At 46.7% G+C, this 12,445-nt stretch overlaps 1 protein-coding gene across 2 annotated transcripts in view; it reads right to left on the reverse strand.

The window, feature by feature from the left end:
* vta1 (vesicle (multivesicular body) trafficking 1) overlaps nt 1-12,445 on the reverse strand; it is a 30,768-nt gene that overhangs the window by 4,039 nt on the left and 14,284 nt on the right. The window contains exons 5-7 of one of the 2 annotated variants that reach the window (XM_026308269.1): nt 11,078-11,192; nt 6,279-6,530; nt 4,020-4,091 (exon numbers count right to left, since the gene is read on the reverse strand). In XM_026308269.1, the coding sequence (XP_026164054.1) occupies nt 4,020-4,091; nt 6,279-6,530; nt 11,078-11,192 (439 nt within the window). The remainder of the gene's footprint in view (nt 1-4,019; nt 4,092-6,278; nt 6,531-11,077; nt 11,193-12,445) is intronic. The other variant, XM_026308270.1, reaches the window with a different exon arrangement.

Here is a 12,445-nt window from a genome sequence, read left to right on the forward strand (position 1 = left end):
TGGACCCCTGCCTTTCACCCAAAGAGAGCTGGGATAGGCTCCAGCAGACCCCTGGGACCCTGGTTAGGACTAAATGTTTGGATGTGATTGGTCTATAATTATTGATGAATTATTGGGTCGACAAACATCTTCAGATGCTCTGAGCCTCCAACAGGACTCAGTCTATCACCATCAGTTTGAAACACGGGCCTGGTTTTGTGTCACTGTGGAGGGTTGTCCAGATACTTTTGGCCATACTCTCCCCCAGTCTATCATGTGTTGATCCTTCACTCCTCGTCTCTGTTCCTCTCCCATTTCTTCAGTCCCACCCACCATCTTTGCTCATATCAATCCAATCTTCCTCTGCTGCTCCTCCCTGACTCTCTCTCTCTTGACTTCCTCACCCCGTTCTCCTTAATTTTTCTATACACTCGTGTTTTGGTCCCTTCTTCACTCATGTCTTTCCTCATCGTATATAAATCCTCTCTCCTCCTCTACATGTTCTTTCCCTCCGTCATGTCATCCCCGAAGGACTCTCTAACTCGAACCATGCCTCTGCGACCCTCCCATCACACTCAACATGACACACAGTCTCCATAGCAAACGCATGCATTCACACAGCTGCTCGTTTCCAAGCCATGAAAATCAAAACGCACCACTGCATTCTGAAGAATGCAACTCAACAACTCGACTTTGTGGTTAAACAGTTTTTCAGGAGATCCTGATGTCTCTGGCAGTCTGAGAAACTCTTCCAGCCTCAGTGTACAACTAAAATCTCCAAACGCCAGAAACAGTTGGTCACTCTGGAGAACCCACAGACCTCACAGGGAGCAGTTTTTACTGGAGCAGCCAAGTCGGACCAAAACCGTCGGCATGGCCCGACAGCGACACATGTGTATGAGAACTGATGTTCTGGTTTCATCTCCTTTGACATCAGAAATCGGACTGGAGACCCACCAAAGTTCACAGTTCTCATTCTCCCTCTCTTGATATTGGGCCTGGTCGGGTGCTGTGACACACACCTGACGCCTGCAACAGTAAATCCAGACTTGACTTGATGTGACGGAGCAGAATCTGGACTTGACCGGACCTGCAGAGACGAACATGGACGCTGGACGATGACATGAAAACCTCTGCACGTTCCTGGTTCACAGAACAAAACTGATGAGGTGGAACTTCAGTGCAGGTGGAGACTGATGGGCAGCGATTTGATAGGTGGTTTTGTTTACAGGTTAATGGTGAAGTCACTGGTGCATTCTGGGATATATGAGCATGAGGCAGTGGGTAAAAACGTGACTTGAGGGGATTAATCTAAAGAGCCACAGTTCAATGGTTGGAGCTAATGTGAAGCATATGAAATAATAATAATGGCACCAAATTAAATGTCGACATGGTGAGAGATTCGGCGAAGACGGAGCAGCAGATAATGTCTGTCCTGGCTTAGTGACGCTCATCAACCACGGTCCTCTGCTCCTCAACATGCCCCAGAGGAGAACAGGAAAAAATGATAATGTTGCACCATAAACCTCTAATCCCTCGGCTGGTTTCTCTTCTCCAAAAAGCTGGGAAAAGACTCAGCAGTTCTGCTGACTGCACACTCCCAGGGGTGGGAGGAGTGAGGGGAGGAGGGGAAACGGTGGAAAAATGAGGGAAACCACAGCGGAGACGTGGAGAGGAGCAGCTTTTAAAGCTGGTCGTGAACAATAAGAGTCTTTTTCTACAGAGGGCATCAATCAGGCTGGTGCTGAAGGGCCTTTATTTGGATCAGAGGTGTCCCAGTATAACCCAGTAAATGCAGTACTGATACCATGCTAATAATACACATGTGACGCTGCTGTAAATCACTGGTTCCCCCCCCTTAACATGGCACGTGTCAGCACTGCTCCTTAACGCCAGGGGCCCCTCGCCATAAACCACCAACACCCACACCTGTAGACAGGTGTTAGAGGACGTGCACAGATTATCAGAAATCAGGGACGGACAGAAAACGTGGTCCGTGCATCGGGGACTTCCAGGCCAGATTACCTCTCCCTCAGTAAAGACAAATATTAAAAGCAGATACGAGCACTTTGGGTTCCTCTGCTTCACATTACGTCACATTTGGATGGAAGGAGCAGAAGAAGAGAGGAGTGCTGACGGGATGGATCCAGGGCTTCATATCTCCTCATGAATAGAAATTGCAGAGGACACAGAGCTGCTGAAGAGAAAACACATGCTTACTGAGTAATTTGCTGCTTCTTTTCAGACCGTGTGCCACGCTTTAATGGAGCGCTGCGAGCCACCATTTTCTTCATTTATCTGCATCTACTGAAGCTTAATTTATTCCTCAAATAGGCCTTTTCAATTTCACCGTAACAGCGATCGGACAGAAAACTGCCCGAGCCGCACGCCTGCATTCGCTCTGAGCATGAAAAGTCATCTGCTTTTATTCCTGCAGCCTGTTTGTAGTAGAGTCTGAATAAAACCTTGAAAAGAGGTTGAATCACTCGTGTCAGCTATTTATCCAGTTAAGGATTCTGCTGAATTCACACACTAACCTGTGAGAAAAATCAATCCTCATTTCAGCATCATTTATCTATGAAGGGCTGACGGGCGCCGAGCTTCTTGGGATGTATCTGAAACTTTCTGATTTAACTTTGAACAGTTACGTGTGTTTCTGGACTCCATTCAAACTGTAATTAATGGTTGGGGGTTCGTTTACTGGGCCCGAGCCACTGTGGAGCCCAGACCCGGTTCTCAAGTTATTGTCGTCTTTCTGCAGTGAAACTATTTCCTGAACACGTGGAACCTGCTTTTCTTTGTGTGTGTGTGTGTGTGTGTGTGTGGGGGGGGGGGGGGGGGGATTATGCAAATGTTTCCCATCCAAAGCGAATCCACTGAAACCTGAGAGCAGCGACACTGAGTCAGTTTGATTAGATCTGATTTTCATCTTTGAGAGAAGTGAGAGGCCGTAGATGAAAACTGCCTGCAGATCAACTTTCCAGTGTATTTTCCTTCACACGCATGTTTTTTTTTTTTTTTTTTTAACAACGGAGCTCATCTCCCCGTGGTGATGCCTCTGGTCGACGGCGTTTCATTTTCATTTGCCTGATTCCTTTTAAAGCTGAAACGTCAGCCGGACGCCATTTTGGGTGATCGCTCCGTCAGACTTTCCGCAGCGGCTGGAACACGTTAAACTAGCGACATCTTCAGGATGGGAGGAGGATCACACCATAGAAATTCATTTATTAAGAAATGGCAGTGATTTTATGATTTCATAAGAATATTGGAAAAAATAATCGATGATTCCATCCAGCCCTACAGGCACCGGCAACGACATATGGAGCTGCTCTCCTCGTTTTAGTCTCAATTATCCTCGTTAGGAGTTGGTAAATACCAAAATTCCACTTTATTTCATCCCCACGCTGACGAACACAAACATGGTTTTCAACAAAAGGAGCCAACGTTCCCAAATTTAAAGTTCTGTCCAAACTCAAGCAGCTGTTCAAAAACTTTGTCCACACATGAGAAAAGCAGGTTTTCTGCTCCGCTGGTCACAGGTAGATATGTCTCACACAGACATGTATTTCTTCAGGAAGAAACTAAAACGGTGCCCGATAAAGCACAGGAACATGTGGAAACAGGGAGATAAAACTGAAAATAAAGGAAACAGGCGAAAGCTTAAAGAAGACCAACAGGGAAGGTAAAGGCTATAAGCTGGATTTAAAGGCAGTCTGAGTCTGAGATCAGTATCAGGACTCTAGCTACAGCCAGGTCCCACGTGGACCACAAAAGGCTAAACAGTGCTATGAAATATAGTTTTTCCCTAAAGTCCTGAGATGTTTTTGACAAGCAGCAGCAAATATATATGTTTTTAATCTAATCTATACCAGGCTGGGCGGCTCTGCAGGGACCTGGTGGAGCATATCGAAGTTTTCAGCAGCGGCTTTCTGAGCTGCAGCTGTCCGATCGATTTGCGAGGGCTTAAAAACACAGAAAGGAAAATACTCCTGCATTTGTGTGTGTGTGGGTGTGTGCAGTGCCTCTGTGTGTGTTCTTACCCTGCTGCTGAGCGTTGAGCAGTGTGGGGTCCACAGTGGGAACTGATCGGGGCACTGGTTTAACTGCGTCTGCTGGATCACACAAAGAAACCATGACTTTTGAAAAAAAGATGGAATCCAAGCTGCTGTTCTTTGAGAACCCAATGGAAAAGTGAAGGCTCCTTTTATTCTACAGGACACAATAAATCACAGTAATTACAGCTCTGGGTCAGACACTGACATTTGAACATTAGTTTCTTTACCTGGAATCATTTAATCGTCTGTTCCTGGAGGTTTTTGAACCTAAACTTCACCAAACTTAACCCACAGTCAGCTCAGACTGTCAGACTGTGGTTTATTCTGCAGGACTTGGGTTACACATCAGGTGAACGTATACAAATACCCATAATTATTCACATTCACATTAATATGTCAGGTCTATTTGTGTGTTTGTCATGTTTCCTCTAAAGGTGGAAATGGGACGGGACAGTTTTCCAATAATTAAAACCAACCACGAGAACAAAACCACCATGTGTCTGTTCAGGGGCATTCTGGGTATGTGCACAAAGTTAGGTTGGCCTCCTCCAGGAGGACACGTGTTGTGTGTGCTGTGACTGCAGCTCTGTTTGGTGAGAAAACCTCAGAATGTGTTTCCAGTCACGGAAAGAGAGAAAAAAAAAAACAACAGGCAGAAAACTCCAGAATCCTTGAAATAAAACAAAAAGGTCCAGCTGTTCGTGCTTGTCCCAGATTTTTGTTTTAAATCAGATGTTCACACATTTATCAGCGCTCAAAGGAATAAAATCAAGCTGCGCTTTCACCAACCAAAGTCAACTCCTGTCACTTCATTTCATCACGTCCTCCTCACAGCACAGGCGTTAAAAACCAGCCAGAAACAAACAACAACGTGTTTTCTCCTGCCAGCTCTTCGTGCACAACCGTGTCTAATCTCGCACCACGACTTCATTTCTGTGTGTAACCGCCACGACTTGGCCCCGCGCCTCGGCCTGGGAAACTCAAACCAAACGTCTTCACAGACCCGTCAGCAGGCACCGGTACAAACGTGTTACGTAACCCTTTGTCTGTACACGCCGACCGTGTGCACCAACACGCACACACACTTTGCATTAAACAGTATCTCTTTGTCAGTAATTACAGTTATTGCTGAACTTTATACAAAATCCCACAGTGGAAGAAAAACCTGGCGACTGATAAGATTCTAACATTTTCACTTTGGAGAGTTTCTTCCTCATCTTCACATCCTCGAGAGGATCCACACACACACACACACACACACACACACACACACACACACACACACACACACAGTCAGAGCACTTGAATGAGCGGCACACACCTCTCAGGGAGGTGTTATTGAATGCAGTGCCACACACTCTGTTATCAGGGGAAATCAGCCTGGAACGGGGATTATAGGGCAGATGATAAGAATGACAGACAGTGCACTTCATCCTAAACAATAACCTGAGAATAATGGGACCCTGAAAACAACATAATGGCACCACTATGACTCTAACGTTACTATGAGTCCAGTAAACACGTCACATCTGGATCTGGAAGATCACTGAGGACTTTGTTTGGACGTGTCCTCACTTCCTGTGTAGCATTCAGCCTGTTATCGACCTGTCCGTAGAGTCTACAGCTCATTCTGTCCATATCCATAATATCCACCAGTCACTGTTCCAGCGGTTCAGTCTCTGCTACAGTATCTAAACATCTTCTGACCTGCTGCTCTCTCTAAACCAATAACAGCAGCACTCGCTCCATGGGCTCTGTTCTGAGTCGTGACATTTGGCCTGCAATGAACTGGGCCTTATGGGAAATGGGGTTCATTAAAAGCATCTACAAAGAGAAGTAATGGATAAACACCAATACTAAATTGTACTGAACAAGGGCCTGGCCACGCTGCATTAACTGGGCGTCAGATGTATTTTGTGTTTCGGTTCCACTTGGGCTTCTAGTCAGGCTGCAGTCAACGTCAGTTTGATCAAATCTGAAATGCATTTATTAGAAAACCACATGGAGAAGTTGCTGAAAAGTAAAACTTAACAACAACCTGTGACATCTGACTAAAGTGCTGCCTTTCACTTTTCATGATGGTAATCAGATGTGGCTCATTCAGGCTTTTGTATTCGTCAGTGTTGACACACCTTGGGTTTATGGTGCTGTAACGCACGGCCTAACGACAACCCAAAGAGTAGGCTGTACCGGTGTAGTGTAACAGTGTGGTGTAGACCCCAACAGAAGGTCTCTGCTCCGTACCTGTGGGTGGGGGCAGCTCAGCCGGGGTGTTGGCTGGTGCGTGAGCCCCTGGTGGGATGTGGATGTTGTTATAGTTGGTGGTGGGGGGACCTGATGGCCCTCCTCCTGCACTGGGGGTAAAGCCGATCCCAGGGGCTGGTCCGGGACCCAAACTCTTGTCCTGGCCCTCAAAGGACTGCAAAGAAGGATCTCCCCTAAAGGAACCACCATAGGAGGGGCCCAGGCCTGAGAATCCTTCAGCTCCAAACTCATCTATCAGAGACAGAGAAAGCAAAGACGGAGTCAGATAGTTGGATGATGGGAGGTTTGATGGGAGACATGCTGAAGGTGTGATGTGTGCAAAAAGAAATGAAGTCTGGCTGCAACAGTTGAACAGACCGGAGGGGAACGGGGGAGCTGAAACCCTCCCGCCGTGTTCTGTAAGAGTTCCTAGTTTGTTTGTGATTCCTGTTTGAAGCATAGAGAGATGCTCACAGGAAGAGGCGAACAGGAAAAAGGTCAGAGCCAGTGGAGTCGACATCTGCTGAACAAGAGCCTGAAGCTGGCGACGCTGCCGCTCACAGCAACCACACCAAACGCTAAGAAAACAGTCCTCGACAGCCAGAGTTAAAACATTAGGCTGGATGTTACACTCCAACCTCGTTACTGAATTACAGGCAGGAAGCCGACGGCCTTAACAAACGTTAGCTGGAATGTTTCGTCTCTCATCACGTTGTTAAACGTCGTTTACTCAGAGTAAGTGAACGGAGCATCCACATCTTCAGCCTCATTTTCATTTCTGTGTTGTCACATTTGGAAACAGTCCAACCACATTTGTTTACGGCTGAAATGTCGGTAATGAGACAACATGCAAATCAAAGACTGATCATATTCATTATTGATTACTGTCCTTAGCTCATGTGTTTATGGGCTGTATTTGGTTGGAGCTGGATTAAGATTCGGGTTGTAACACGGACCATCTCTGACTGAACTGCAGGTTACCGCTGGTACGTTGTGCCTGCACGGGGTTATAAACCGGACTTCTCTCACCTTGTTAGGACTGAGCGACGACACGAGAAACAGGAGAGGAAACAGGCTCCATCTCACTCCTCACTTTTCTGAATACGTGCAAACGCACACAGAGAAATGTCTGCTCAGACTCTGTCCCACCTCGTTCACGGCGGGATGAGGCATACAACAAATCGCTCTAAACCCTTATTTAGGCAGATAATTTAATTAAGACCAGACAGAAGAAACGGCTGCCAACCACAATGCTGATGTGGACTCTGGCTCGCTGGCCTGTTGGTGTACCAGCCACTCTCGAGGTCTTAACTCGGTCCCAGAAATCGTATCTGGTGTAACGAGGAGACGCGGCGGCTTCCTGTCCTCCTGAAGGAGACATCCTTGTTTACAGCAGCAGCAGATTCACATAGAAACTGTTCTGCTGCTGGACACCGAGCAGCTCCAGTATTAGCAATTAGTGGCCAAAGGGCACTTAAACAGTGGCTTCTGAACCCTCTTCACTGATTCACACAGTTTGCTCCTGTCAGGAGCCGTTCAGCTCGTCTTTGCTCTTAACAGTGTAGAACGTGTACAATACTATGGATCTGGTTTAACCCACATATGGCCTGCATCAAAACAGCCCAGTGAAATAGGATCCAGGAAGTCCTATGGAGGAACAGATTCATGGGTTTAAAGCTTGTTAGCCTCTAAAACACAGCACGGTGGTTTGAGATCCTCACAGAAAAGACTGTACAGGTCCGGAAAGTTCTCATGGCGTCCGGTCAGGACGATCTCAAGGTAAATAGCAGAAATACTGCCTGATATTGTGGACCTGCACATATATGGAGCACCTGACGTCATGTTGCAGATCCAGATCTGTCAGAGCTCACAGATCTACTGATGATGATGATTTCAGCCCTAACAGACACTGCAGACTCAAACAGAAAACCCACTCCACAGACTTTCACAGTCACAGTGTGAAAGTCTGATAATTCCCCACTGCCAAACTGAACTTTGACTCCAACACATGATGACCTCCATAATGTACAACAGCTCCAAATTCATCAGGTTACTGTATGTAAACCACGTCCAGCGTGGCAGAACGTACCAGAGAGGGTAAGTACATCAGTCATTAATGTGTTTTACATAACGGCCTGGTTAAATCACCCAAAACACTGTGACTCCATCACTGTCTCCATGTTCTCCCAGTGTCACTGGGCAGACTGAGGAAGATCAGAAAGACTTCCATACATTTTTCTCTGACAGCTGGGCCACAGAAGGCAGCCCCCGGCCCTTCCCTCCCTCCATCCATTCCTTTCCTCTTGCTAAACATGTCCCACTCCCAGCCAATGGAAAGTCAGAGCAGAGCTGCTGGGAGACAATGGTCTTTCTGTAACTGCCGCTGGTATATTAGTGAGTCTGTATGTGTGGAAGTGAGTGTGTCGGCCACAGTGCTTCCACTCTCCAGAGGTTCAGTTCAGTTCAACTGCTTCTATCACGGCAGCGTCCGGGGCCAGCAGGGGCCCGTCCAACGGAACAGCATGGTGCTGACAATAAAACCGCAAAGGAAGCATTTCTGAGCAGCAGAGAGGCTGAAGACTGAACAGAGTGAATATAAAATGTGAACAACCAGACGGTCCATGAATTCCCTCCACCTACCAGAGTCATGTTGTGTCTAAGAGAGTAACAATCAGCCTAAAATGAGCTTGTCAGAGAGGAATGCTTTGTGATGGGGGGACAGATGTGCTGCCTCTTTGTCACACACTTTAAATGAAAAAACATCTGGGCTGCTGATGTGAAACGACAGAAACTCTACAAGTGTTGAAACACACACACACACACACACAGACACACACACACACACACACGTGCTGGGTGTGTGATATCAGCTGTGTGCCGGCGGTGCTATCCATCATGATGTAATCCCTGACACACACACACCCTCGTGCACAGACAGAGGTGTGTGTGTGTCAGCAGGTACAGGGTGTGAAAGTGTGTGACAGACATGAGAGGAAAAATTAAAGTGAGAGCAAAGGCAGAAAGAAACTACATGTAGCTGCACACATGCATGTGTCTTTCCTAGAGAACATGTATGTGCAGCCGGAGGTGAGCGGTGATGTTTGGGTCACGTATGTGGAGTGAATGGGCGTGGGCGAGCATATGGCTTTTATTTTAGCGAGGAAATCGTCCACATCAGCTCACGGACATGAAAAATACATTTAGACTTTCCCCACAGGGAAGGGAAATGAGTCTAAGGCCATAGGTGCTCATGTCAAAATACATTCCTGCTTGGACTTGTGTCTTCCCGAGGGGACTTTGACGCAATTTCTAGCTCTCAACATGCAAGATGAAAATGAGTCCAGATGCTGTGGAGTCCCATTACAGAGTCTACGTGTAGCTGAAGTCACCGGAGTCCTGGAATTATCATAATAATCACATAATTCACTGAACAGGCTGCTACGCCGCTTTCAGAGTCATAATACTGAGCTGAAGAGTCTTATGTACGAGCCACACTTCACTTGTCTCACAGGGTCAAACTCATCTCAGTCTCATTTATCAACTTGTTTGTCTCCAACTCCTCGGAGTGAGAAACATCAGTGAGGCGCAGCATCTCCTCCTGGTGGAACCAGCATCACTGTAGTTCACAAAGTTATTTGGCACATTCAATAAAAGCACATGGGATATTATTGAGATATTATTATTGGGATATTATTGAGATTTAACTAAACTAGAAAAACAATCAGAAGACAAATGGCTCTACACCCTGCTCTGTAACGGAACAGCACAAACTAAATCAGTGCAGATTCTCATTCGGTCCGCAGAAAATCTAATATTCTGATAACGTTCTGGTGTGTGCACACACACGAGGTCTTTAACAGGGCAGCCCCATGTGTGTTTACCATCACTAACAGATAAATATGCAAAGGACCAGGCACAGTAGGGGCATCAGAGACAGAGACATGAAAAACACAGCTGAGAGCCTGGACTTAGACCGAACACAAGGCAAACATCAAACTAAACTACCACCTGCCAAAACACAAATGCTGGTGAGCTTTGAGGGTGGCTGGTAAATTGGACTACTCAAACTGCCACTCAGGCAAAAAACTATCATTTGGAGGTCTTAACCTATTGCAAATCTCCAGTCGCTTAATACAACAGTGAACTTCAGGAAGAGACGGACTCTGTGCCGGCTACACAAAAAGGTTAGTTTCCTGACGTGCCTTTCCCACCACACAATGAACTTTAAAGGCTGCAATGGCCATTTTGTTGTCTCACTAAGTCAGTCAATCTTGGGATCTAGTGGTGTTTCCCATGCTTTCTCCTAAAGGTTATGTTTTATGGTGTAAGTCTGGCACCAGGGGCAAGAGCTGTTCAGTGTGACAAAGGTCAGGGATTCAAGAACCGATCCACACTAGCTTTGTAGGGAACAACAAAAAATATCATCTCATTCCCACGCACACAGAGGACCAGCACTGCCTTAGTGCACTCAGACGCACATACAAAGACCGACGCCTTAATTAAAACAGTAATTATTTCATTTTCTCTCACACACACAACCACAAACCTAGTTCAGGTGTCAGGACCCGCTATGACTAATCTGCTCTTTGCACACTTCTAATCTCCCATAGTCTCAAGTTTCAACAGCAAGGCTTTCCTTCAAGTCTCAGACCTGATAAGGCATTGAATGCACAACTTCACTCACACACACACACACACACACACACACACACACACACACACTCAAAACCATGTGAAAAACAGAAAGTGTTCCTCAAAGAAAGTGCAGGATTGTGTGTTCATGTATCAGTGTGTCCCACCTGCTTCCTCATCCTGGTCCATGGCGATGGGCCCGGCCTGAGGCGTCTCCCCATTCTTCAGACAGTTGTGGATGTAGGTGGCCTTCCAGCGGGCGTACTTCCTGTGCTGGATGTTCTGGTAGGGGTGGCGAGGAATAAATGGGTTATTAGCCACGCTGTAAGGTGGAAGCAGGGGTAATAAAACGTAGGTGGCTGTTTGGGGCATTAAAAGGAATGAGCTGTCAGTGCTCAGTGGTTGACAAATATCAGTATTAGGGGCTGAGACTGTGAGGAGCATAATCAGGCAGACCAGAAGAAAGCAGGGCTCAGGCAGACCTTCATCCTAAAGGTTCTGTTTCATGGCGTAAGCCTGACTGCAGTCAGTCGAGACAGGAGCGGGTTAACTGGGGTGAGGCTGGCACAAGGTGCATGAGAGCGGCTTAAAGACGCAGGATGTTGAACAGGTGACAACACCCGAAGGCAGCACGTTCCTGCTGGTCTGACGCTGATAAGACTGAATGGAGAAATTCCTGCTTGTACCCGATAAGTGCCATGTTTTCAGCAGCCGCTCAGAAACAATGGAGGCCTGTTCTGAGGTACGGCTGTGTTTGTTTAGCCTCGTTCTTACCGTAAAGAAAGAGGCTAAACGTGAGTCATCTCTGAAATAAAACCACCCCATGAAAGGAAAAGGGATTTTAGAGACATCGTGATTAAGGTCATCGCTGTGACTCACACTGAAGCAATGTAAAGAAAAACTAAACAAAACTTGGACTCTGCCAGGACAGGGAGGGCCCAACCGTGGATGACTGACTTGAAGTGACAGCTGCATTAAAGCTGAGTATTCAACTCAGCACATACCTGTCTGTGATGGTTTACACTGTATTTTACACCGATCCTGGATTTTTGGGGCTACAGGACAGTTAACAAATGAGTTTCAGCCACACGGCCCAACTCCACGGCCACCTAGACACGTTTTGGATAATGGCTCCTGAAGTAGTTTGTGGAGCTAACGAAGGGAACAAGATGATCACACCTATGGGACTGGGGAGGTAGGAGGAAGGAGGTTTCTGTCGGGAGCCTGCAGTGTGAGTTATTTTCTCACTACACTGGCACGCAACAGGTTGTGCTTTAGGTGTTTCCTGGCACTGCTTTTCTTGATCAAGTCCCAGCAGCTCATTAAAGTGCCAGTGCAGAGAATTTAGAAGGTTTTCCTCCATGTAGTCAAAAGTACTTTTACCTCAGGTTGGAACAGAAAACTGCTTCTGTTTCAAGATGGAAACAAAACAAGCGTGAGCAGCTGCTGCCAGGTTGACCAAGGCCTTTGGGCACTTTGCGAGCCAGATCAGCAGGCTTTGTGGGTTCAGTTCACAATGAATGGCATCCTGTCAC

This window comes from Mastacembelus armatus, unplaced genomic scaffold, assembly GCF_900324485.2.
Source record: "Mastacembelus armatus unplaced genomic scaffold, fMasArm1.2, whole genome shotgun sequence".
NCBI classification, from domain to species: Eukaryota; Metazoa; Chordata; class Actinopteri; order Synbranchiformes; family Mastacembelidae; genus Mastacembelus; species Mastacembelus armatus.